The sequence below is a fragment of the Aulonocara stuartgranti genome (genome assembly GCF_965226115.1).
Source record: "Aulonocara stuartgranti genome assembly, chromosome: 7".
Classification (NCBI taxonomy): domain Eukaryota; kingdom Metazoa; phylum Chordata; class Actinopteri; order Cichliformes; family Cichlidae; genus Aulonocara; species Aulonocara stuartgranti.
This window is the reverse complement of record NC_138945.1, coordinates 58,115,287-58,143,180: the sequence shown is the minus strand read 5'-3', so window position 1 is coordinate 58,143,180 and position 27,894 is coordinate 58,115,287. Positions and strand designations below refer to the sequence as shown.

The 27,894-nt window shown below is 39.8% G+C and overlaps 1 protein-coding gene across 3 annotated transcripts; it reads right to left on the bottom strand.

Annotated features, from left to right (window-relative positions):
* Positions 1-27,894, bottom strand: chd2 (chromodomain helicase DNA binding protein 2). Of its 3 annotated transcripts, XM_082538424.1 has the most exons (42): positions 27,681-27,894; positions 26,188-26,254; positions 25,979-26,039; positions 23,880-23,938; positions 20,814-22,684; positions 17,086-17,320; positions 16,284-16,370; positions 15,006-15,067; positions 14,451-14,567; positions 13,917-14,090; positions 13,179-13,318; positions 12,862-13,087; positions 12,670-12,770; positions 12,399-12,440; positions 12,131-12,309; positions 10,919-11,043; positions 10,614-10,830; positions 10,440-10,529; positions 10,169-10,359; positions 9,877-10,065; positions 9,596-9,758; positions 9,299-9,451; positions 8,577-8,648; positions 8,081-8,230; positions 7,835-7,983; positions 7,653-7,749; positions 7,473-7,565; positions 7,184-7,357; positions 5,881-6,050; positions 5,724-5,765; positions 5,464-5,603; positions 5,232-5,370; positions 4,976-5,126; positions 4,581-4,703; positions 4,357-4,479; positions 4,080-4,220; positions 3,842-3,958; positions 3,560-3,738; positions 3,341-3,440; positions 3,072-3,261; positions 2,721-2,967; positions 1-1,858 (listed from the first exon to the last, which is right to left on the bottom strand). In XM_082538424.1, the coding sequence occupies exons 5-42, from the start codon at positions 20,873-20,875 to the stop codon at positions 1,573-1,575; spliced, it is 5,436 nt and encodes a 1,811-aa protein (XP_082394550.1). In that variant the 5' UTR covers positions 20,876-22,684; positions 23,880-23,938; positions 25,979-26,039; positions 26,188-26,254; positions 27,681-27,894; the 3' UTR covers positions 1-1,572. The 3 variants fall into 3 exon arrangements, with proteins under 3 accessions (XP_082394550.1, XP_082394552.1, XP_082394551.1); XM_082538426.1 differs by lacking the exon at positions 14,451-14,567; XM_082538425.1 differs by lacking the exon at positions 16,284-16,370.

Genomic DNA, 27,894 nt, shown 5'->3' with positions numbered 1-27,894 from the left:
TCATTGTGTAACAAAGTTTATTACATATGTCCAAACATATGTACAACACATTTCTCACTAAGAGTGGTTTTTTTGTCACAAATATAAATTATTTAGACTTTCTTAAAGAACATATGATACAGGAACTGTAGCTTGCTTGATGTGGAAGAAAACATGGGCTGGCTGCTCACTGTAACAAATCGGTTAAGTACCCCTGGACAGAAGACGCTTGATTTTCCTTTATATTCTTGTTTAAATATTTCTCAAATCATTAACTCTTTTGGAAAAAGCACACAAATTACCAGAGTGGGTCCCTTCACCAGTTTGCAAAGAATTACAATTTTGTACTTAAAAATGTGCCTGCGTGAGCCCTCCGTATTGTTCGTGAGCTGATATACAGTTTGATAATACAGACGTAAATAAGGCACAAACGGAGAAGCAAAGAAAAAGGTAGGGAAAAAAAAAAGAAAAATGGGGGTGGACAGGGTCAGATTTGGCACAGGAAAAGTGACTAAAGACAATAAACACAAAGAAATTTCAACAGCAACTTCCTAATTATAATTCAAGAACAAAAATATTGCCAAACGATTAAGTACAGAGAGGAGAAAAAAGAAGAAGAAGCTTATGTCGCTTAATTCCCCCCCACCCCAGAAATAACTGAGTATTTAACCATCGTAATACTGATAATCAGGGATCGATTGAAGTCGTAGTGTTATAAACTTTCGTACAAGTTGTTGCAATAAATACTGCTTCCAAAGCTTTCGATTCATCGGACCTACTAACAGTAAAGTGGTTAAAGTCAACAGAGCAGGAGGATTTCAATGATTTATACTACTACACAATGATTTTTTTTTTCCTTTTTAAACACGTGAGAAGTGTGACTTTGTTAAAAACCATCGCTGCGCTTGTAGAAGAAACAACTTGGCTTGTTTCGTCATTTAAGTGTCAACAGATCTCATTTTAACCTGCATGTTGAAACCCCCATGGTTCTGTTCGGCTACATGTTTGACACAAAACATTTTGAAGGTGCAGGTGAGAACACGGTACACATTCTATCGTACGGAAACCTTCTTATGACATCATTTGCACTTAAAGCTAAACGCAAAAATAAAAGTTCATGTCATGGTTCCTTTGGGAATTATCCCATACATTTACCATTCAAAAAGGCCAAAACACCTTCAGGCACTTTTAGGATGGAGATCATGGAGATTTAGTTCTTGTATCCTAAATTTTCTTTATATAATAATAGTCCATGGGACTAAGCATCCATGAGCGCGCCACTCAGTCTTTCCGTGATTAACTGATGAGTTCGTTTAAATAAAGTTGCATGTTTTAGGTTCTTTGTTTTTCCATCTTTACGACAGAAAACAAAGTTCTTCCTTCACGGCACAAATTCAGAGCCACAGTCACTGTCGGGGGCGGGGAAGAGCAAAAAATAGTTTGGTTTTGCTGGTAAAGAGGGTACGTGTTGATTCCCTTTTCAACTGTGAGCTTATGTTTTGGCCAGTCCAGACTTGTCCATCAGCAGCAGCATGTGGCTTTGACCCTGGACTAAATGCTTAAATGAGTTTTTTCAGCCTGCTCTGGGCAGACTTAAGTTTTCCTGTTGTTCCAGTTCGGATCTGCCATGGCATTCAGCTCTCCGGGCCTCTCCAGTGGAGAGCGGGAGTCCTGTGGCGACTTCTGAGCCTGCGGGGAACGAGGGTCTAGAAGTGGAGGAGGTTTTTCAGGGTGGAACGGCCTGTTGTAATGATCTGGCCCTGAAGGACCTGCAGGCCTGTGGTCCGGCATCCTCCTGAAATCCTGAAGAGGACCGTCTCTTCCCTGGTGGTAGTTAGGGCGGAAATCATCAGGACGTCTTCTTTTGGGGTCTGGATGCCTGAAATATAGTTGAAAGGTCGTTAAACTAAAGAAACAATGGTTCTCCTTACAGTGTAGTATTGTAGGGTCTTTACCTTAAAATATTAAGCACCTTGAGGCAACTGTGTTGTGATTTAGTATAGTATTAATCGAATTTATTTATCACTAAAAATAAATTCGTTCCAGTAATAATAATGGAGCTAACATCTCTGTAACTTAGGTGAGAAAAGAGCTTATTACGCACAGTGAACACGCCTGCATTAAACAGAGAGCTCTCTCTAAAATGTTACCCCATTATCTCCTAATGAGCCTAAATAAGTCACCTGATACTAGACATCCCTTCACAGATGTTGGTGTTACCATCGAGCCTGACGCTTTTCCCATTTCCTCCTGTTGTTTGTTAATTATTCTGGTTTTTCCTGAATAGAGGAATATTTGGTGCCACCTCATTTTTGTATTCAAAACCTGAAGTAATAATAATAATAATAATGGATTGGATTTATACAGCGCTTTTCAAGGCACCCAAAGCGCTTTACAATACCACTATTCATTCACTCTCACATTCACACACTGGTGGAGGCAAGCTACAGTTGTAGCCACAGCTGCCCTGGGGCAGACTGACAGAAGCGAGGCTGCCATATCGCGTCATCGGCCCCTCTGGCCAACACCAGTAGGCAAGTAGGGTAAAGTGTCTTGCCCAAGGACACAACGACCAGGACAGAGAGCCCAGGGATCAAACCGGCGACCTTCCGGTTACAGATGCGATTCCCAACCCCCTGAGCCACGGTCGCCCTTTCAACAAAGTGAAAACATTTTTACTTGAGTATAGTTTCTGGCTAATCTACTAGCCTCTGAAGGTCACCATATTCACGTAAACTCACCTGTCATAGTAGGGTCGGTGACCCCTGTGGTCCCGGTCGTTGCTGTACTGCTCGTATGGTCTTTTTCGAGGAGAGGAGTTGTTGCGGTAACCGCCCGAGCTGCGGTAGGGGTCTCCGTGCGGCCGTCGATCACCGTAGTGGTCCTTATAGCGATGAGGGTCATAGGGATGATGCCGATCTCCCTGCCACGATGAGTTGCTGTTACCTGGGTAGCTGTATTTACGGTCCCTTTGCCAGTCTCCTCGATCTGTAAAAAAAAAAGAAAAAAGAAAAAAAAAAACACAAGCAAGCTGACATTAACTGACCGATGTCTGATTTTTCTCCCTTTGAATAATCATCAAACACACGTACCGTCGTTGCTAAAGTGCCGCTTGTTAGCGTTGTACGGTTCTCTGTGGTGTCCGTGGGGTCCTGGCTGAGTGGAGTGCGATGCAGATCTGGAGGACGGCTGAGTCCCCGTGGAGTCTCGACTGGAACCAGACGGCTCTGGCCTGAATGACTTTACTCTCCCTGAAACGTCCTCCTTCTTCTTCTGCTCCTTCTGCAAATGTCACAGGATAATTTCAGCGCTGCTTAGCCACAGTATAACAGGTCAGGTTTAACCCCAAACAGCTGCTCACCTCTTCCTCATGCGATCGCTTCTTCTGTGCCATTTTGTAAAGCTTGTGTAGCTTCCTTGCACCAAACTCTGTAAACTTGGACACGAAAATCCAGAGATTTCTGTCCAACCCCCCCCCAAAAAATAACATAAATAAATAAATAAATAAACGATCAGCAGAATTCAAGAGACAATCGTCATGTTCAGTTACACACAGAAAATTCCCATTTTAATTTCTCACCTTCGCCATATTTTGACGTGTTCGGGATCACTGTAAGCTTTAAGGCACTCTGTGATGCGGTCTCCAATCTTCAGTAGGCATGTGCGTGTGTGCTGGAGCTGCTCCTGGTCGCTTAGACCCTCATCTGGTTTGTCCAGTTGCTTTAGGGCCTTTTTCACAGGCCTCATGCGTTCCTTACACTACAAACACACAGACAATGATTAATGCAATGCTTTGTTCTCGGGCATTCAAAAAATAAATGCAGAAATGTGATTTGTTCACAAGAGCTAAGAAGAAACTCACAATACTGAAAGTCTCCTGGTCAAGTTCATCGTCCTCCTTTTCTTCAATGGGAATTGGTTCAGATCCAGCTGTAATATGAACTGGACCTTGAGTCTTCTTCCCTTTGGCTCCTTTAGCCTGAAAGAGCAGACATCAAAACGTTCTTCAGCTGCACGTTAAAGCACAAATCCTGTCCGATTTAGCCTGTGTAAATGTGAGGAAGGCACTTAAATTCAGGTTATCAGCGTCTCTGAAATACCTTTTCTTTTCTGGGCTTGGCACCCTTCTTTTCTTTGTCCCCATCCTTTTCCTTTTTGGGAGTTCCCTGTTTTTCTTTGTTCTCTTTGTTGTCCTTTTTCTTCTGTCTCTTCTTCACAGTGGACTTTTCTGTTCCATCCTCCTGATTAAAAACATATAACAGCAGGTCATTAGTCATTATTTATTTACTTTTACTACCATTACATGTACTGCAGGCAGGCCTGCGTCCACACGCAGCCTCTAACATCCATAAAGAAGTAGAATTCAGTCTGACCGACCTTGACCTCGCCCTCTTCTGACGGGTTGTCTGACAGGCGAGGGGAAGAGATGTCGTTTCCCTGCTCGTCTTTAAGAATCTTGTTCTCCTTCTTCACCCGGGGCTTCCTCTTCTTCACTTTGACCTTGAAGGAAAAGACAACGAGTGAGGCTGAGGTACCGAAAGTCCCTTTGTGTACATGCAAATCCAATTTAATGAGATACTCAGTGATTAATAGTAGCACACCTCCTCCCCGGTTTTAGCCTGATCTGTGCTGTCTTGTTCTTTTTTAAGCAGCTTGAGAAGATACTCTGCCCTCGCCTGCAGCTGCTTGGCCTGAGGCTTCTTGCTTGGATCATCTGGAAGAATCTGTACAGACAGATTTTATTGTTAGACTCTTTAATTAATCTGTCAATTTTATATATTCATAAGGAGTGCAGTGAATATGAAGACAGAAATAAAACTGGAAAGAACTTAAAACAGCTTTTTCGAAAGCTTTTACAATAGCTCCATCAAGCCATTTTTCTTTAAATGCTTATAATAAAACTATTTTACATCGTGTGCTTGTGTAATTTTTGCTGTCTTCTACACTGAAGCTCTACTTTTCAGCTTAGCAGTAAAAGTAAGCATGTAACGCTTGCCTTATCGGCGAGTTTAAGGTCAGAATCAGTCTTGATCAGATCCCAGTTGCCAAAGCCGTGCTCGTAGATGCCGAGCAAGAGCTGAATGTCATCCTGCAGATCCCAATCTACATCAAAGTGAGCCACTTTCACCCTGCACGTCAGCTTAAACCTGGCAGAAGCAAAGTGTTGGTAGTTTTAATCCACAACAGAACATCAAATCTTCAACATGATACAAGACACTGTGTTCCTTCTTATTTCTACAGTGATATCTTACTTATTTCTCTCAGCTGGGTTGGAGGGCACAACTTTGTGCAGCGGCTCGAACTCTTCCTCGTGCTGAATGATGGACTTTGCATTGACTTGCACTCCTGAGATCTTGATATTAATTCCTCGTCGCTTCCCAGGACCTTTAGCTGGAATAATAATAATAATAATGATGCTGCTTCCTCATTTTTGCCACTCAAAAACCGGTTTCTTTATTAGCTAAATGACTAAAAGCGACATACCTTCGACTGGGTTCTCTTTAAGGTGCTCCTCGTGCTCCTGCACTGCAGTCACGCAGCTAGAATGAATCAGTTCACCGAGCCTCTTCAGGTCTGCGATGGATTTGTCCACCAGTTCAGAGTCTCGGGCAATGGCTTCCAACCTGGACACACAAAAATAAATAAATAAATAAATAAATAAATATGCAGAATTTAAACATAAATAAATAAATTTAAAAAAAATCTGCTCACTGCTACCTTAACATCTGTGACAATAGGCTTACCTTTCAAGTGGACATCCAAACTTCTTGTATGCCTTGATGAACCTGATGATGAGATTATGAATACGTTTTTATTGTGCTGACGAAAAGATGCTTTCAAAGAAAACCGAATGTCACTTTAAGAACAATAAGAAAAAACAACACACGGGACAAGTTTTACCTGCGAATCTCCGCGTCAGTGAAACCCTCCACGTTGTTTTTGCGAGCTCTTGGCCTTCCTCGCTTCTTTGGCTTCTTGTCATCATCGCTGTCATCGGTCTCACTTTCAGAGCCTGATGAACGGTGCTTCAGTTTGGAGCCCACATCACTGTCACTGTCATTGGCCTGAGCCTGAAAGCCAAAAGAGCCACATATTGAGCAGCTGCCTTTTTCCCCCCAGTTTTCTGTAACTCTTATGTGTAATAGTGACATAATCCATAATATATACTCAGTCACGAGGCTATGGGTTCATACAATTAAGGGTGATGCAGGAAAAATAATGGAAATGCAAAACATAATGCAAAGAAAATGTCGACATAAAGCCAACGCAAAGTCTAAAACCAGACAATCGAAAACTGTCATCATTATTACTCTTTCAGCTGCTCCCTTTAAGGATCACCACAGGAGATCACCTGCCTCCATCTCACCCTATCCCTAACATCTTCTTCTGTCACACCAACCCCCTTCATGTTCTCCTTCACTACATCCTTGAATCTTTTCTGAGGTCTTCCTGTGTTACTCCTGCTTGGCAGCTCCAGCTTCCTCTCATGTACTCGTTCCTAATCCTGTCCTGGACAATGAACTCTTTGCCTCTCCAGCTAAGCCTCCGGTCTTTTTGTCAGTGCCACCATCTCTAAACCACACTTTATAGCCTTGCTGGTTTCCTTCTATCACTCATCTCCACCCTGCCTGGAATCTTCAACTTCAACAATTTTCTTCAACTCACTCGAGCACTGTCTGCTGCTTTGGATGGCTGACCCCAGGTATTTAAACTCATCCACCTTCAATACCCCATGCCCCTTGCATTTTCACACCTGTCTCTCTTATAGTCACTCAAATGAACATTACATCAATTCCAGCTTTTCTTTTCGATCAATGCTACACTGCATCAGCTGGGAGGTACTCAGTGGGAAAAGCACTATGCAAAGCCTGAAAGCTTAACCTCCACCTCACATCAACACCCAGGAGAGGGGCATCTTGCTTCAATAAACTTCAGCTGAACTTTTAATAAGACCAAACTGATTAACTTTGTATGTTCACTATTCATAGGCCCTCATGGAGGCTGGATGAGTAATGAGAGGGCTCTTCCATTTGGCCATGCAGTGTGGGAGATTCAATTGTCTTGTGGAAGTTAACAATTTCATAGTCTTGCAAGCTTTCAAGGCTTAAGCTTGTTAGGTAGATGCTGTCATTCATCTCTTTCTTGTATATGTATGCAATATGAAACAGAGACCAGTGCTGCTTTCACAAATAACCTTTCCTACCCGCTTATTAGAGCTTCTGCTTCGAGGCAGCATGAAGATGTCCTCCATCTCCCGCTGCTTCGCCTCCTCTTCAATTTTGCGACGTTGCTCCTCGGGAATTATGTCATCCCATTCTGGAATGGGCTTCTCCTCGAACTCTGGAGTGCTCTCTTCCATACTGGAGAAATTGGCCACCTGCATTGACACATCGATGCGAGAGAAAGAAAAGAGACACTTTTGATCAGTATTTTATAAAAAAATTAATTAAATTGGGTTGGTCTTTGAGGATGCCGTAACAGCTTGCAGATACCTTAAACTGCGACAGAAGTTCATCTGTAGCACTTGAGCCTTGATCACTTTCTCTGGTTTCGGCCAACCTCAAAATCTCATCAATGTCCATTTCCTATAGAAACAAAGATCGTCTGTTTTAACTCCCAAATATGTGAAAACTATTTTAAGCACACACGAGCTTATTCACCCATTTTGATACCTGTGGTTCAGACTCCTCGCCTTCAGCCTCTTTGAAAAGATCTTCTGCACCAAACTTGAGAATAGCGGTCAGTTCTTCTTTATTGAACGGGTTTGAACTGTTAAAACAAATTAAAAGTGTTAATCACACAAAGAACGTCCACATCCCCTAAAACCTTCACTGCTAAACTCTCAAAGTCTTACTTTGTGTTTCCTGAGTTGCTGTCCAGAACAGTTCGACCAGTCGTGTCCATTCTCTGAATGACAAGATGGTCCAAAACCATCTTCTTCTTCGCCCTCTCGATAATGTCCTCCTCCACTGTTCCCTTCGTGACAAGTCTGTATATATTCACCTACGAGGGAAGAGCGCAGATACATTTTTATACAACAATCTCACTAGTTACAAAGCACACCTACGATTACAGACGTGAACCTGAGCGTTAAGATTACCTGTTTCTTTTGACCAATCCTGTGAGCCCTCGCCTGCGCCTGCAGGTCGTTCTGAGGGTTCCAGTCAGAGTCAAAGATGACGACGGTGTCTGCCGAGGCCAAGTTAATACCTAAACCTCCAGCTCTGGTGGATAAAAGGAAGCAGAAGTCCTACAAAACAAAGAAAAACAACAGAAACGATTATGTGAGCAACTGGAAACTAACTAATGGCGCTATTTGGGCCTTACTGTATAATTTATAAACTATACCCTTCACCAAATTTGCCATATTCTGTGTGTGCAATAAAGAGCAGCCCAGGAAACGTGAGGACATGCAGGAAATGGTCCAGCTGGCCAGGACTCTGCTATTAAGGGCATTAGAGCCCACGTGCCTTATGCCCCAAACATTTGGTCATCGATTTGGTCAGCAGTTGAGCCAATAATAAAGAAATTGCTGTAAGTGTATTCTACGTTGTTAAAAGATTAGAATAAAAACTGAAACTCTTTTATTTACATACCTCTGAGCCTTCTGCGTTAAAGTGGTCAAGTGCTTGTTTTCGGATTTCTCCCTTTATGGAGCCGTCGAGCCGCTGAAGAGGAGACAAGCAAAGAGAAATTTACCCTTTGAAGATTTTCCCGCCAACCACTGCATTACTCGTCCTTACATGCCACGCATTGCACTGATCTATATGTTTAAACTGACCACAGCAGCCTAAGACTAAGACTGTAAGCAAAAACAACCCGAGTCGAGTGACTTGCAGGAGTCCGTCTGGCCTTCGGTAGAAAATAACTTGTTGATATAAATAAACACATGAACTCTAAGGCCGGGAGAAGTATGCGTGCAACAACACTGACATCTGATGCCGAGTCTAATCTGCCCAGTGCAGCCATCCCCAAAGGCGCTTTCGCTGTAAACACCAATAAAAGCAACAGTCAAAGCCTGAGGCCTCTATTCACTGATGTTCCCACTGATGGTGGCGTTGTTATCATGAACAGGAGGCAAGGCGACAGCACCAAATGTATGGTGAAGGTTATGAAAATACTTATTTATATTCCGTCAGGTCCTCCTGATCTCTAACAACTTATCAAACAAGAAATTGCACATCACAGGAGGTGCATCACTGCCCTCCTAACCCTGGAGAAATCACAAAACTGAACACCACAGCCTGAATAACCACACCAATCAATCCTTAGTGAAATCTAACATTAGCCTTCTATTTTTTTTTTTTTCAAATCTTACCTGAAACGGATATCGTTTCTTAGACAGGTATTCAGCCAGAATGTCCAACATCCTGACCATCTGGGAGAAGATTAGGACCCTGTTGCCTCTTTCTCTGAGCCTGGTCAGCAGCTTGTCCAACAGTACCAGCTTCCCACTGCCCCTCACCAGAGCCTAGAAGGCACAAAAGTCAAAGCAAAATATCAGTGAGCGGGAAGAGCCGTGTTTTCTTCCTGTGTTAAACTGCAGCTAGTCTCTTTTAGCAGCGCTATCCTGGGGTGACGCTCGGAGCTAAATCGGGTTCACACTGAGATATACCTGCAGGTGTTCCTGTTGCGTTTCAGCGTCTCCATCCTCGGGCTGTTTTATGAGGAAACTATGGTTGCAGCACTTTTTAAGCTCCATTACGATGTTCAGGAAGCCGCTGGAGCTGCCTCTGGTGCCTTTGGCAAGAGCTTTGTAATTCCTTGTTAAAATCCACCTGGAAATATTCAGGAACAAATCAAGTTAATGAAGAAGAGAAATGCAGCCGCTACAAATGGCATTTATAAGAAAGACAGAAGCAATAAATGTTACAGAAGGAAGAAATAGAGTCATACTTGTAAAATTGTTTCTGCTGTGCGGACATTTCAACACGGAGGATTTGCTCCACCTTGGCCGGGAGAGATTTTTCCACATCTTTTTTGACACGCCGGAGCAGGAAAGGCTCAAGGACTTTGTGAAGACTCTGATAGCCGTTTTCCCTTCCCTTCCCATGCTCATCCTCAAAATCCTCCCAGGAGTCAAACCTACGATGCACAGCAGATATAGGAAATGCCACTCGTGTCACACAGGATGCCATTTACCCCGCTTTTGTTCAGTAGAATGCTCAAAGTGTGAATCGGGACGTACTTGTCAGGCATGAGGAAGTGTAAGAGTGACCAGAGCTCTTTGAGCGAGTTCTGTAGCGGCGTGCCGGTAATGAGGAGCCTGTGATTAGACCTGAACTCCATTAATGTTTTGTAGAGCAGGGAGTCATCATTCTTCAGCCTGTGAGCTTCATCAACGCCCAGGAACGCCCAGTTGATGTTTCCGAGCACCCCCTAGAGTCAAATTTTAAGATGCCGTCAGTTATCTCAAAGTATAAACATTCATTTAAAAAAAGAAAAAAGAAGAAGCCTACCTTGTCTTTAAGTAGAATCTCATAAGTGGTTAGTAGTGCATTGAAACGGATTCTTTTGGTTTGATGGTTCACCCACTCATAATCACGGATCTGCACAACACAGAAGCACCAGTTCAAAGTATGCAACTATTTGTCGAGCCAGCAGGAGGACAGAAGTATTCGAATTCGACCTACTATTTTCCTGCTCATGACGTCGCCAAGGTAGACCACCACATTCATGTCAGGGGCCCAGGTGTCGAACTCCCGCTGCCAGGAAGTGAGCGTGGACAGAGGCACCACCAGTAAAAAGGGCCCATAGAGCTGATGCTGGTGAAACAGGTAAGACAGGAAGGAGATTGTCTGGATGGTTTTTCCCAGCCCCATCTCATCAGCGAGGATAACGCTATTGCACCTACGGAGGGGGACAAAAAGATAGTTATGCAGGCTTTGTAAAATCCTATTTGGAGGGGAAGGGGGCGGCCTTGGTTATATTTATTTACCTGCACCAGGAGTGAGCGAGCCAGTTTAACCCATCCAGCTGATAATCTCTCAGTTCAAGGTTGGAGTCCCCAATATATGACGGCTGCTTCTTCAGAGCAACAAATCTTGGTCTTTGCTTTAATACCTGAAATGATAGAAACACACTCCTTCATTTATGAGGAGCAAAACATGCTCACGTAAAACTAAAAAGAGACAAAACAAAGAGACAGACCTGTAGTTACTGGGCTTTTACAAACAATTACTCATAGCACTCAGTAGGATCCACGTTCTACTGTGCACACTTGGTATGCAGCTATTGATTATTTTAGTAATCGAGTAATCTATTGATTATTCCATTGATTAATTGGATGGGAAATACTTTTCTCATTGGTTTCCATTTCAGAAATTGCAATGTTTTAATGCAAACATCTGTCAAAAAAATAAATAAATAAAACAAATTAATCCTTTTTCAATTGTATTGAGATGCAATATTAAATTGCATTTTTTTAAAGAAAACATTCTTTTCTACATTTTTTATGCAAAAATATATAAATAATCTAAAGTACAATCAAAAGGTCAAAGTCAATAAAATCAGATGTGTATAAAAAAGTAGCCCAAGTACATTTCTATTGGCTTACAAAAAAAGCTTTTATTTTTATATTTTCAAATATTAACACAGTTTAATTAATACAATATTTTATATTATTTAACTTTTAGTCTGAAAATATTATGAAAGCCTTATAATTAATCAGATGTAGTACACCCCATTCCCCCTTTAGACTCACCCCTGTTTGCTGCAGGTATTGAATCCATGTAAAATAGGACGGCTGCCGTTAACTTACAGTTAACTTATACAGCTTTCTGTATAAGTTAAATGTGTATCAGACTATGTTGACAGATCATCTGCATGTTTTAATAAAACTTCTAGAGGCCTAGTGCAGACTTTTGTTGTGTAAAACAAACAGGAGTGGATTGAACAACAACAAGGTTCGCTTTCCTTCACATCAGAGTTTGTTGATCAGGTGCTTGAGGAAGGATTCCTGCTAGCTGCTTCCCAAAAGGTTTTAATTGTGGTTACAGGAACAGCTGTTTTGGAGTCACAAATGTGGCTTGAAAATCTATTGGTCGCTTGTCACATGAGTGTGAGTATCCTATGCTTTCCTTGAACTGTTTCGCCCTAATGCATGGGGTCGGATTAAACTGTGCTTTGATAGGACTCCTTGCAGCCTTACCTTGCAGTCTTTAGAGGGAACTGTTTTGCTGGAGTTTCGGTTCATGAAGCTGTCTATGCAGTGCTGAAACTTCTTTCTAACCAAAGCTCCATCTTCCCAGCTGCACTCGGAATAGGGCAGACCCATCCACTTGCACAGGAACTCTGGTTCATTGGAGGATGGAGTCTTATGACTATGAGCTGTTCATTGAATGAGAAAAATGTTAGAAAGGTGATTGTTAAAACTGTTCTTGTTGCAGAGATGGTGGGGAAGAAGTTTAGCAACTTACAGGGGAAGTCAGAGGATCCCGGTGTCTTTCCTGTTTTTGTTGCTGTTAATAACAAAAATAATTTTAATGGTAAATGAATTAGTTCTTATTCTTATATTCATACATCCACCCATGCACAAACACTTTCATACAAGCACCACCAAGACTGGAGCAGCCAGGGATTAAACCCCTAACTACCTCCTGAGCCACAGTCGCCGCAAAAATATAGTTTGCCCACAACTTACATCGAAACGGTGTTTTCTGCAAAAGCGAGAACATAATGATTTCTTACCGATGATACGCTCCACAAACTGAAACTGCTTGTTCAAGTCAGAGGTGAGCTCTTGCTGGCAGTTGTGAAATTCAATGTCCTCAGGGGACGCCTTCCTCAACCTACAAACACGGACAAAATTGATGGTGAATTTCAGGGGTGGTGCACACTTGAAAAGAAATTCTGTGTAAATGCGAGGGTCGGGATTTTCACCATGAGTTCAGTTCATCATTTTTCTTCTTAAAGTTCTCCAGTTTCTTCATCCCCTTGACTTTCTGCTGTGTCAGAGAGTCCATGCTCTCCCACGTGTTGTGGATGTAGGACCAGCCCTTCCACTTAATCAGGTAATGAGACTCCCCTTCATCCTTCTCGGGGTCAAAGCCTTCGCACGGGTCCCCATTTTCCTCCACGGCATACACAGTAGTGCAAGCCCCAGTGGCTACAAGAGACAACGCTGACCTTTAGACTCCACAGAAAGCATTTGAGTGAATATAGGTTTAAAAATAATGAGACGAGTGAAAAAGTATCACCTCCTTTTTTGCCAGTCCTGGCATCCATTACTTTCTCGATGGTTTCGCTGTCGTCGTCCTGCTGCTCCTCACACGCGTCACCTGTCATTTCGATCAGGTCATCAGAGTCCGTTTCAAAGTCATGTTGGTCCTCTTTATAACTAGAGCACAACAGAAAGATGTGATGAAGATTAGGTGGTGCATGCGAGGTAAAAATGTTACTGGACTTCAACCCGTTTTAACACCAGCACTTATCTTTACATTTTTGCACGCTGTAGTGCCAGTTTTGGAGCATTTAAACTTGCTATACATCAATAAAAATAAAATGCATATATATAGCTGCGGTAGGACTTACAGGAAAGAGGGAAAAAAATCCCAGGAAATAATATCACTTCCTTCATAGCTCATACAGCAAGACTGACGACACATATTCCATTCTTGGAAGTGCTATGAACAGCTGACAAAGCACCTGCGTCTGGATTATAATTTTATTTTGTTGTGTGCACTTTTTGTTGATTTCTACAAACCCATTAATGAAAGGCAAAGGCATTCTGGGATATGTTGAATTCCTGATATGTAAGTGTAACTCATCTGGCTTTATATGCAAAATAAAAATACATTTCTCCATCTCATTTGGCTAAAATTTTACTGCCATTGAAATGAGTGCGGACACTCATAAAGGGTTAATAACACTGGTCATAGTGAAAACTCTAAATTACTTTTAAGAAAATATCCTTAACTTTAGGTTCAGCAATTCACCTTTTGACTTTTGTGGCACCCCTTCGTCGCGTCTGCCTCTTTGGAGTGTCTTCCTCATCGTCGTCGTCGTCGTCGTCATTGTCGTCGTCCTCTTCTGCCGACGACTCCTGTTTCCGGGACTTCTTCGCCTTCTGAGAGAGCTGCTTTTTGGCTGTTGACGATTTGCCCTGAGGCCTGTAAAACAGAGTTAAACACAAAAACAAAAGAAAGAAAGACAAAATCCACTTAGACACGCTAAACCAAAATTCCTGGCTCGTTCATGTCACACTTTTTTTTGGTTTCTGATTGTTTCATAGGTGATTCTAAAAGCTTGAAGCAGCCAATAGCATTTCACACAGAGCACAGCTGTAGCAAATTTGAGCAAAAACAAATGAGATGTTCGGACATGTCACAGTTTCATCAGGCTGGAGTGTTAAAACGTTTTTACTCAAACCAAAGAAAAGTCAAACCAATCAGCTCGCTCACACAATATGAAATGATTTAGAGATGCCCAGTGGGTAGCTGTCTGATGGCCAGGCTTCACTTCACTCTTACCTTCTAGCAGGAAGTCGTCTGGATCTAACTTTTTTCTCTTCCTGCTCACTGTCTGTACTGTCGGAAGCATCCTCCTCCTCCTCTTCATCATTTGAGTCATCATCTTTCCAGATATTTCTTATAACAAAGAAATGCCACAAGTTCACCCTCCACGCCCATGACTTTGCCATTTTACCGATTTTAATTGAAAAAATAATGGCCGTAGGGTGTTCATCACAGCCCAATTTTTTAAAACCAGGGTTAAGCCACTAATTGGATTTTAATGTCGAACAGCACCTGGCTGGCTGGCTAAAGCTAACTGAGCCCATTCTGAGACAAACAGATACCCATTTTAAAATAAGCTTTAAATGATAAGGTTCACAATATGAACACAGGCTGGCAGCAGAATGACACAAACTGACATGAACTCTAAAAACATGGGTTGAGTTCAGTGCACGTGTCATGAAAATTCAAAAATATTGAAAACAATATTGTGCTGTACTGACAAATTATAAATAAATGAAATAATGGTGAGATTATAGTCCTCAATAAGGTATTGACAGTCTCTATACTTACTCCTTTTTCTTAGCCCGGGAGGTTTTCCTTTTGGGGCTTTCGCTCTCAGACTCACTGCTGCCCTGCAAGAACAGCCAGCAGAAAAACATTTCAATAACAAGAAGCACCCGACAGCGCAAACCCTCCACCAAGGCAGCTTATTCTCTCCCTCCCTTAACAATACTTTCTTTGAAGAAATAAAGCATTCTGGGGTCAACTTGAAAGAAAAGCAGATGTGAAATGTAAACGTGAAATCACAGGTCAAATGAAAATTTGAAATGTGATATTTAGAATCCTCATTTATCAGAATCACTTCATAAACGTTGCCAATACAAACAAAGGCAGCAGAATTTTAAGCGTAGTTTTAAAGATAAGACATTTTATGCAAGTTTCACCTTATTTGACCTTAAAGAAGAGGTCAAAGGTCCACAGCAACATGACATTTACAATCCCCATAAAACATATCCTATATGCCTATATGACATAATCATTTTGATTGGAATGAGAGAAAATTGGGAACGGACGGTTTCAGAAAGACGAGTTTTACAGGGATATTCAGGTGTGTCACGCTAACACAAGGCATTCACACACTGCTGTGCTAGTGCTACCCATCAGCCTACTAGCTGATAGGTGTGTGGTGTGAATTTTTCTTCGTTCTTGAGTTATGAAATTCACAAGATTTTCAACTTTGTCCTCAAGTTCAAGGTCACTAAAATTCAAACTCGTCCAAGATTTTTAGCAGGTCGTCCTGTTGTATTTTGAATTTTAAAATCCAACATTGTCTTGTTCTCGAGTTGTCGCATTCACAAACTTGGGTGTCCGCCTGCCCAGCTGGGCAACAATAACCAAAAGACCCAACTCAACCATGGATCTTATCAAGCATTCTTCAGATTACCGTAAGTTTTCAATCATTCTGGGCTAGAGAGGTAATTCAAATGCTGCCTGAAAGATGAGCCAAAATGACCACATAACTTCATTAGGCCTGCATGCAACTTGGGTAATAAAGGGTTAAATTGACCTTAAAGATCTTGGTGGCTGTAAGGCAAATCTGTATGTACCGCTAACATGACGCCACTTTTGTACCTCTATAAAATTTTATCAGAATTCATTGCAATCTTTAAAGCTACAGGCAAACACGCACGCAAATGCTACCAAAAATAACCACCTTGGCAGAGAGAATAAGTGTCAAACAGACCAACACTACAAAACATCCACTAGATGGCGTGCATGGCTTGTTTATAGCAGCTGATGTCAATGCAGATAACTGCAAACCAGTACTGCTCATTCACATCTGCTTACCCCAGCTCCAATGTTTAATCGAGCTGGCTCCTGCCTGCTCCGATTGGACCGCCGGACACCGTACACATCTGGATGTTCTTCCCACATCTTCGAAAGAAAACAATCAGATGCTATAAAAAAAAGCCACGGGGTTTTCTGTATTTCTTTTTGTAAATGTAACATGTCGTCTTTTCTACTCTGCTGTTGTAAGCTTGCACTACAGGGCTGAAAGTAACGATGAGTGTGTCGATTTTTGCCTCAGCTCATTTCGTCATTGCTGCAAACCATCCACAAGCCACTGTGACACGTCAAAATGCATAGTTCTGTCAGACGAACGACGAGTGTACACATATATTCAGTTTACGATTAGCTGAGAAAAGAAAAGCAGCAAATCTTCGCTCACGAGTTAAACATTAACTGGGATTTTTCAGAACATCAATTGTTCTGTTGACTCTTTATTGTTACTGTAACCTTTTATGGCCTTTATCAAGGATTTATATCATTAAAGAATAGCCTTTATCCAGCTCCACCTAAAATTCAAATAATCTTTATGGCTGAGTGTCTGTATCACGTCTGTGGGAGAGTAATGTGAGAACATTGCATAATCACGATGACCTAGGACACAGCAAGAGCCTGACACAGATAGAAGGACAGTCTGGATAAAGAAAAGCTTTTACTGCAAAGAGCTAAAGCCCAAGTTTGCTGCATGTCACACCTTCATGATCAGATTACCACGCTCATGAATTAAGTCATTTCCATCACCACTGCGAGAGGGCAGGAAGTACAATCTGGTTGAACACAGAACGTCTCCGATGGCCTTTACCTTCTTCACATCAGCCAGGCGCTCCTTCTTTCTAACTGGCTTGTCTTTGACCTCTGCTGCGGTTTGCTGTGACTTGGACTCTGCAGATTCGCTCTCTGACTCTGAGTGACTCTCTGACTCTGAGGAGCTGTTTGACTCGGAGTTGTGCGATCTCCTCCTTTCACTGCCATGTTCGCTCTCTGACTGACTTCCCGACTCCGACGCAGAGCGGTTGGATTCCTCTGAAGCCGAAATGCTACAGGAAAAAGAATATGTTCATTTGACTTTGCCGTCAATGATGGGCTATTGCTCAAAGAGCTATGTGCAGCATCATGGCAGTAACAGGAGTTGTCGGTGGCAGCAATAAAAAGAATAAATATTTATGTAAATAAAAAAGAAAGTCTTAAATTTCAGAGCACACCCCCACATGAAGGGCACAGCGAAACTGCAAAAGCTGGATGGCATCAGTAATTCGTGACTTGGCCGAGAGGAAGCAGAAGCCTCATTACATCATGCTCCATGTTCCTTACTCAGCTAACCATCTTATAATAACCTCTTTCTCTCCAAGGCTCATAAATCCTCTTACAGGCATTTTAAACAGGCCTGCAGTGAACAGACCTGGTTTCACAACTAAAATACATTAAAACTGGGTCAAACACATTTAGCAGGATCAGTCTTTTCCACTCTGCCATCCTCTAAATGCTTGTGGCATAATGCAAAGCTATGAATTACCACAAGAAATATATAATTAGAAAATGCAATAAATAGGTGAATTTCATCCGTAGAAAAGATTAAAAACAACCAAAGAATTTACAGAAGCACCGCAGCCATCTGTAAGAATGGTCACTGTTCAGTGTTTATTGATCACTCACTCCTAATCTTTTAACTCAATCCCTTAAAACCACATGAATGGTCACAAGGAAGGTCAATATAGTTGGGAAACTAACAAAAATACTACCACTACTAGTTAATCTGGTAAGAATATGTTATCATGATATTGCTGATGAGGCTTTGATACTTTGGAAGTCTACAAGACTTTTTATTGTAATGCACTTACTTGTTTTTTCCTGTGGCATGGGTCCTTCATACAATAAAAGAGAAACTAAAACTGAAACAAATCAAAGCTAAACTGAAACAAGCAAAATTACTGTGGAAAGTCATTTAAATGGTTTACAAAAAATCCTAAACTATAAGCTCTGACCACAAGTGCACATTTCTTCAGTTTAAAACGTTTTAAGGGAAGCTTGGGCTGTGAGCAGTTTAATAAAGCTACGTTCTTCTATGTTGTATGAAAGTTTTATAGAGGCCTGAAGACGTATAAGGATTCAATGAAATAAAAATAAAAAAGAAGAGACATTTCGTTAGCCAAAAGGAGATAAAACTAATGCATAAAGCAATAAGAATTTTAAACATCTCATCAGATTAATATTTTTTCTGACGCTTTCAACTTTGATGCAAATGAACTAGCCTTGTGCGTAAACATATAGGTTTTGGCCGGAAGTTTCAGTAAACAGGGGTTATCAGTGGATAGATTTCTGTGTGCAGTTATCTTTTTGGACACAAGGCGTCACCAGAGCCCAGCATGGCTGGGCATAAATCTCAAGCAATCACTGCCTTTTACAATGGATCACATTTTAAACCATGAAAACGGCATCGTGTCCCATAAATGTTTTCATTAAAAACATTTGGTGTCATTACGTCTAATGAGCATCATTACTTTTATTTTGAAAATGGAGAAAGTGCTTATAATAACCATCTCGTGCCCTTTTTTAGACGATGGGAATTATGCTAAAGGCAAAAATAAATTTAAATGGTTGAAAGTACGCTATTACAGCATACACATGTTGCGCTCCTTCAAAGACCAAACTCGGAAGTAGATGGCTTCTTCCGCTTTAAGTGAGGTCAGGAGTGGGCGGGTCATAGAGACGTCCTCGAATTATTACTGGCTGGCGTGTTGCTAGGTGGCCACCTAGCCTATCACAGCCCTCCAAGCAGTCTCCCTAGCATCTGAGGTCTTCCTGTTCCTCCTCTGTGTAGTTCTGAGCTGAGTTTTAATACTGGTAAGTGAGCAAGCTGGGTACACAAAGCAAGGGCCATTTTGTGACTCAGGAGAGTATGTAAATACTACTTTCATGTCATTTAATTACACAAACCGGATAGATTTCCCTCATGTTGTTATTTTGGTTGCTTTGTTTGAATGCTCATAGTGCTCAGCTCTCTGTCTAACAAAGTCAGGCTGTCAACCCTGCAGAGGACACGTTTCAGTCACACTAGAGGAAAATACTAAAATGGCTGCCACAGGATCACACACAGAGACTACAAGTGTGATGTAACCTAACTGCAGTGTACAGCCAGTGTAATGCTGTGAGGGTGCTTGCAAACTGATGTGTCTTTTTTTTTTAAAACAGTCTATTGAGGTCAGGTCGCAGTATTTGCTTTGACAACATGGCAGTTATTCTTATACTGTTAGAAAACAGCATTTATGCACTGAGAACAAACAGATCCTGAAGAAAAAGAGCAGCTAGTCACCCCAGCATTATCCTCAAACCATGCAAGATTATTTGATGACATCTTTATTGATCAACAGATGTTTCCACTGATTTTGATACGAAGATTTGGTGTACCTGAGGACCACAGGGCCTTGCAGACATCAACAAAACACAATAATAAAAGTGGACAATAGGGCAAGAAAATGCCACTGTGTTAAAGTATTCAGACTCCAGGCCAGAGGCCTTTACAATCAACCTAGCAGGAAATACAAATAAAAGCTAGATTTAAGTAAAAATTACCACTGTTTAGCTTCAAACATTCAAAATATACATGTTCAAAAAATACATTTACATCCATATACCCAAAATAAAATGAGCCCCATAATCATTTAAATGTAGTGGACATGAGGATAAGAGAAAAAAGTTTCGAATTGAAAATGCTCTTGCAGGAAAGTAAAAATAACACCTTAAAAACATGTTAAAATTCTGTAACATAATGTAAGGATGTGAACACTGACATAACCTCTTTTTTTACTTTTAGCAGCTGTAAACAAAACAAAACACAAAAAACAACACAAAAACTGTTTACAACCACTGAGCTTTAATGGCTTTTTAATAAACAGAAATAATCCAGTATTAAAAGGTAGATGTGGTAAAACTTTAAAATATTTGGCCAAAAATGTAAATACAGAATAAAATAAAAATAAGTAGAGACTGACATAAAGTGAGAGTTGTGGGCACTTGCAAGGTCCAGAAACTGTCTGGTAAAGTATGTTACATATAAAATAGTTGTAACACTGTATATATTAGTGTCCAATGACAAATCAGTGCACCATTTCAGAAATAAATCAAAACCCCAAAATCAACAACGTTAGTTAAAAAAAAAAAAAAATGGTGCAATGCAGTACTAACTCCAAGACAAGGTCATATAACATTATAGCGAACGGACATTAAGACATCTGTGACAAGTTTTTTTGCAGAATAATACAGGAGGAAAGGCTTTCCCAGTGGTCTAACACATGCATCTTGTGGGCAAAGATCCATAACACAGGCCTGAAACCTCAGTATTGAGTGTAAGAAATGGTAAGGGGGGAAAAAAAAAATCAGGGTGTGGCTATTAAACAATAGCAAGGTCATTCAAGACACTAGTGCACGTCTTCAAAACCACGTCGCATATCTAACACAGGTGATCAACCATGCTTGACAACGTAAACAATCAAAGCAGAAACGAAAAAAAGGTAAAAAGTATAAGTCTCATACCTTGATGCATTGCTTTGAGTCGATCCTTCATCCTCTTGTTTTTTACTTTTACTCTTCATCATTGTTGTATCCTGAAAATCTGAATGGATGTTGCTTTTGTCCTGGTATTTACTGCCAAAAAGTTAAGAGGAAGCATGAACTATCATACAAGTCCCACAAGATTGCTTTTGCTCAGGTGGCAGCTAAAGCCTCGGCGGTGCGACACGAGCAGGGAAAAAAAAGCAACAAATCGAAGAAAGTAAGGATCATTATTTACATCGCTGGGTTAAATAGACCTCACAAAAACGACAGGTGCTCTCACAATAAGTTAAATGCCTTTGAATGTCTTTCAATATAGTTCACAGATCGAGCCGCATGCCGTTAATTCTAACTGCGTCATCAGACGAAGCGGTAGAAAAATAATATTTAAACATGAAGAAAAACAGTAAATTAAGCTTGACACAGTGTAAACATGTCAATTCAACGTGGAGAAAGGTGCTAGTCCATAAATGAACTATTAGAATCTCGTTCGCCCTATAACACTTTAAATATGCCTCCGACTCGAATAAAAATAAAGATGTAAAGATAATTACTTAATAAATTACAAAAACAGCCTTGTTTCTATAAAGCTCGTAGGCCCCTTGCATTCTTCATCTACTGAGAGAGCGACAGAGGAGAGGCAGCAGCACACTAAAAATGGAGGCGCGCCATGGCTGCCAGAGACCAGTATGGAAAACAACGACGAGCACTTCGCCGGAGCAGACGGCTCCTACGGCTCGAAAAAAACAGCACTAAAACGGCACAAATCGCGTAGATTTTCGTTAAAAACACGAGCGCACGATCGTTGCCCTCAAAATTTCATCAAAAATCGAGCAGTCTCGGACGAAAAACAGGCAAAAGAAACGATCTAACGAAAGCCCATGGCACCCTTCCCAAGGCTCAGCCGCCATCTAGAGCTCCTTCCCTGCTCTGAAAGCTTTGCCTTTGATTGACGTTATTTCCATTTACCCCACACTCAGGTGATGTTTAAGTCCCTCCCCTTTTATTATGTTTTTAAAATTCGTTTATATGAACTTACATACATTTTCTGCCCCAGGACACAAGCCTCAAAGTGAAACCTTTCTTGCCCTTTGATAAAAGGTAACAATACTGAGAGGCTGTAAAAGTATATATTTTGCACCAATTACATCACTTCCTGCGCAGGCAGGAAGAAGGACGACCAGTAGCCATTTTAGAGAGCCTTTGGAAACCATTTGGGCTCTGACCAGAAAGCTTTCAAGTGAAGTGTATTTTCAGGTGTTTTAGGGTTAGTTAAGCTTCACCAGTGGGGCTAATTAAATGGAAAAAGGGGAATTTTAATCACTCCTTTCTCTTTTATCTTATAAATCAACTTGATAAATTCCAACTCGAGTCTGAAGCTCAATTTCTATGGCCATACCTTGATAATTATTGACACAAAGCCAATGAAAAGTAATGTGATATTTTGTATGTATTCACAAATACAAAAACGAACTTCCGACTTTAGGTACTTCAACGTTGTCAAATTTTTTCTGCAAATGTGCCCTTGATATTTCTCTGCTAATGAAACAAAGCCAGGAAAAAATATACGAGGTCACATACTTTATTTAAAACAACATTTGAATATCAAATGTACAAAAGGCTGACTTTCCAAAATCAAATGTTAACTTTTCAACGAGTCCACTACATAGCCAGCAAAGGTGTTCCAGAGTCCATGTTGTAGGTAAAAAATAAAAAAAAATAAAAATCCAAATGTCAAAGTCCAATCAGAAAAAGGTTTCATCTTGTCAAAATTTGGCTAACCGCCAAATAACTTGCCATCTTCACGTTAAACAACGTAGTCTCCACTTCAGCAATATCCAGTTGAATGGGGTCTTGATAGGATAAAAAAAAGAAGGAAGAATTGTAAGCCCACAGTGCAATGTCCAGCAGTTAAAACCAGGTATCCTAAACTAGATTACAATTATGCCAGTCAAGCAACATACGTAGCTAGCTTTCAGCTGCGCTAGCGATCACTGTGCAGGTGTATTTTGTTTTTTGAGAGTTAAGTGTTCCTATGAACGCGGAATTGATTAAAAAGGATACAAATAGTAAGTGAACTGTAATAAAATGGCATAGCGATGTACTGAATGCGAATTTAAATTCGATAGGGTTCGCAACTGAACTTTGTAACTCTTGATACGTTTACAATGAAACCCAAGACAATGTTGTGTTGGTCCCAAGCTTTAATGGCTGTGGTACTTTTTTGTAGTGCTTTAAAAAAAAAATTGTGTGGGTTTTAAAGTAATTAGCACAATGAAATATGGGCTGAATAGGTCTTCCAGCAATTTGCGAAAAGCATTTCCTCAACTGACCACCAGGAGTAAAATGAGTCTAGAGTTGCACCTAAAGTCACATCAATCAGTTACGTATGCAATCTATTCACGCAACAGCTTTGATGTTCACACAAATTAGGAGTAAAACAGCACAACACAGGTCTGTAAGCAAATATTACTATATGAAAAATATGATCCACTTCATCAATTACCAGACTAACCAATTACATGAGCAACAGATGAACAACACATTAGCATCCAATAACTGTTAAAGCAACAGTTCAAACTATGGTCATTTTCAGTTGTCCACTATTCAGCAACAAGTAACTGTGGTTTGGTATTGGTCTTGTTCTATCAGGTTTTCAGCACAATGAAAATCTATAGGATTTGGCAAAATTAAGTATATAGGTAAATATGGCTTTTTTATTAAATGCCTACAGGAGGCAATACAGGCAACATCCCCAAAAATTGCGTGTAGCCGCATGAAATTGTTGTGTGTATCCTACAATGAAATTTATCGTCCCAAACTTCCCCTTTGTTAATTCATTTTCACAGCTGTTTTTTGCTAGCCTCTTAGAACTAAAAGTGAACGTCAGTCATAAAACATGGACAAACTCTACTTAAAGCAAACCTAGTTGAACTGGATCTAAATGTAAATATTCTGTTGAAACTTAAATTTGCCAATCAAAAAGCACATGACAAACGCAATCAGGTCAAAAAAAAAAAAAAAAAAAAAAAAAAAAAAGGAACTTACAGAGCTGTCTTCTTTTTCTTCACAAATTGAAATCTTCTCCGCAGTGTCTTCTGTCTCCACTATAGAAAAGATGAGGAACAATGAATGACACCCATTTAAAATATTCACAGAAAGATTTCCAGCTTTACAGGCTTTAATGAGCTTTAAGTGCTTGGACCTTTTAATCTATAAATGCTAATTCTAACTGTCAAAGATGGCTTCCAAACACTCATTTTCGTTGTTTCCAGTTGAGAATGATTTGAATGTGAGGAACGCATTTCTGAGAAAACAAAACCAACTTTTATAGCAATAATGACTTGAAAGATAATGTTATTTAACATAAAGGTTGAGGAGAAATGGTCATATTTAAACTCATACTGACTTCAACCTTTGTTGTTAATGTAAAATCAGTATTTTGTGCTTTAAAAGATCATATATATATATATATATACACACACACACACACAAGCACATATTATATGGTAGATGTACTGGACTGAATGACAATTAGAGCTGGCAGGATCTTCTTAGTCGTTTTGCAGACTTATAATTTATCTAATGCAGATAAAAAAAAATACTTGGCAATTTATAAGTCACTGTCGAGACACTCAGGTGTTGGTGTATGGTACATTTATGTGCTGTGTAACTCAAGTAGCTTCGCAAGTTAAAACTATTGCAGTTCTTTCTTTTCAAATTTATTCTATCAAATGAAATACTTTGTATTGCTCACTGGAGAGTGTTTCCTTTATGTTCTGTGTGTGGGTGTATCTAACCTGTGGATTTATTTTAGGATTTTTACAGTTACTTCTTACGATTAGAAGACGAGATTAATAAATGAATGCTTTTTTTTTTTTTTTTTTTTTTTTTAAAAAATCACACCTGAAAAGGACACCGAAAGACTTGAATTTCTGTGCGGAGAACAAATTGTGGTTGCCACTTTAATTGGTTTGGCAACATTTATGGGAAATAATCTGTTTTTTCCATTTTGAGAAAATTCTTAGTTACTTATACTTGTTACCCATCTGTGCAAGAAATTTTCTAAAATTCAAAATGGTCACATTCTTGGCTCCAAGTACTTCTACGAGACCCGTTCATTCCAATAATCCAGGGACTATAACCATTTTTATGTTATAGTTAGTGACTTTCAAGTTGAATTTTGCTTCCCAATTTATCAAACATTTTAAAATGTAAGATGTAATTGAATGTGGAGCATTTGCAAAATTTGTCAACTGCTTCCAGACACTAAAGTTCAGAGGAAAAGAAAAGGTTCAGTGACACTTTAGGTATAAATGATTAACAATTCTGCCCCAGAGGAGTTGAATTGCAGTTTTTAACACTTTAAGTTTTAGTACACCTGCAAATGAGATGCAACAAAAGTTCTTAAGTGGTAAAGCATTAAAAGCAGAAACGTTAATGATGATGTGCTAAAGTTTCCACAGCCTGTCGTTTACACATCTGTTACAAAAACATTGTCTCAAGTATAATTTACGATCACACACGAAACGCATTTCTTGCCCATGTACTACAATTGGTGTCATCGTTTAAAATCTGACACAAGAGTTATGAAAAGAACAATCCTTAAGATTAGTCACAGGTTAGCTAGTCAATTGTAAAATTATCATCAACGTGTTGCAAATAGAGATGTTCTCTTAAAACAACACAATAGCAGTTTAATATTAAGCAATTTAAATATTAATGTGCTGTAAGCTATAAAAATGTGCGAAGTGATCTTACGTGTCTGCAGTACACTTTATTCTAAGTGGCGGGAAAATTATTTCGAAATAACCGCGTAACGTTGCCATCCATAGTAAGTGAGCCCACTTCTATACATTTGGAATTTATGTGTTACATCATACACTAGGGGGCAGAACTGTGTTTGTTCAGAAGCGTAGACGTAGCGGTACTTCCTAATAATGATTCTGATGTACAAGCAAAAAACATAAATGTGGACTTTACAACGTTGCTTTTTTTTAAATCAAATTAGTAAGGTTATTGTTTTTTAATTGTTATTGTGATTTTTTTTTTTTAAATAATTCAGCACTTTTTTTAAGAGTTCAAAGCTCAAACTGCTTATAAGAATTCTTCTAAAGACACTCAAACTGCCTTAAAATGATACTTACAGTGTCTACTTGCAGTACGGATCACTCAAATTCTTCCATTCACGTTGGCTAAATGTCAACCCTTTGAAATAACAAAAAACAAAAAAAACTTTTTTCAGAAAGGAACTGTGACAACAGCACGCCCTACTGGCTGCAGGTATGCAACAGTAAAGACTAACGAATGGTAAGACTACGCAAAATACCCTGGTTGGTACAAATATAAAACATACCATTTAGATAAGGCAAAGCAATCTCCGCTCTTCTTTGACGTCATTTGGGAAACATCACACCGAATCCCTGCAAAAAACAAAACATTATTTTGATTATTCTAGTAGTCGCAATTAAAAAAAATCAGAACTTACATAGGCATACAAGCCAGTCATAAGCAAGCCATCTGTTTTAATACCTTTTTAAAGCAATATTTTAGGATTATCCAAGACCTCATTAACATATTACCATATTACAAAAACCCTAAATAAGTATTTACATATTTAGTTGTTACTTAGTAAAACTGTTTTATCTTTGCGTGCTTTGTTGACTCAAAACACGACTAAATTTGTCTTAAACAGTAACATCCACTAGAGAATACCTTAAGGAGGACATTTTGTTATGTGTAGGGTGGTACTAATCCGTTGGATTTAACGATATAGTCAAAGTTAGATGTATTATGCCATAAAAGACTAAATATCATCTGCTTTTATTATGTGTTGCATTTCCCTTTATATGTTTAGAAATCAACAACCTCATCCATGAGACTGAGATATTAACATGATTTTATGTCTTTATTTAATTTTATTACAGAATTTAGAATTTCCTTAAATTCACATACTTTTGGTGAAGCTTTCTAGCATAACTTTTTCTTTACATGATTTACAGATGTAAAGTGACTTGAAGAAGAAAATTTATGAGAATATTTAAATGACTTCTCCCTTCAGTACCTCAAAGGGTTAAAAGCCAACACCCTATTTTGTATTTCTAAGTATATCTTGGCTTTTATAATGTACAGAACCTACATTTTCACAATCAAGTTATGTACTGTTTATGTATGGTGTCTAAAATAAAAGGATTTTAGTTAATAGTCATATTTTGGACATTTTAGCAACTTATCACAATTTATGTAAAGTATTTTTAATTAATAAGCAATGAGTATATAATACTTTGTTACATCTTGCTACAAACTATATCTGAGCGGTCTGTGTTAATAAAATGTAAGAAATCATCGATTTTTAAATATTTTTTTCATCTAAAACTCGATGAAAAACCTCAAAAACCGAATACTGTGAAAATAAGCAAAAATGTACTTGAGGTTGTTGCGTTAATATCAATCAGCTCCCGATACAACATTTTTAAAACGAAACTTTTGCTTATTTTTGCTGGTTTTGTCGAACAAATTCAGACAAGGGCATTTGCCCTTTCAAGGACAAAGCAAATTTTAAATGCGTAGGTTGAAATAACTCCAAACAGGTCGCGAACAAATACACTTTCAAAAATCTAAACTAAGCTAACTCAAAACTGCCCTTACAAACATACAAAATCCACAAACTAAAAAACAAATGCATGCAATTTAAACTCTGCAGACCCTTTTCTTTTTTTCTTCGCTAACAGCACACCATAGCCATTTTTACCAACACTGCGCCTATCTGTCGTTCTTTCCACCATATTGCTTTACACGCCTGGCTCGTTTTTTTCAGCTATTAATGTATGATTACTCTTAAGTTCTTACCAATTTCACGGGCCGTGTCTATCCCCCGTCATCTGCCTCGGTCAGTGCCGCATTTTTGCGCGATTTTCGCCGTTTTGGTGGGTCTTTCAGCCGCATCGCTGAGCCCTTCCTCCACTCCGTCGTCGACGCTTTGCTCCTCTGCTGCGTGTGTCCTCCTCTCTGCCTCTGCCTGAGCTGATATCCTTCAGCGGCTCTGCCCACTTTTGCTCTCAAC

Coding starts and splice junctions, on each gene's coding strand:
- chd2 (XM_082538424.1), bottom strand. CDS start 20,875: ATGATGAAGAGTAAAAGTAAAAAACAAGAGGATGAAGGATCGACTCAA. Junction 8,231..8,576: donor TTAACGCAGAAGGCTCAGAG/GTATGTAAATAA, acceptor TTTGTTTTGTAG/GACTTCTGCTTCCTTTTATC. Junction 5,766..5,880: donor ACTGACGCGGAGATTCGCAG/GTAAAACTTGTC, acceptor TCTCATCATCAG/GTTCATCAAGGCATACAAGA.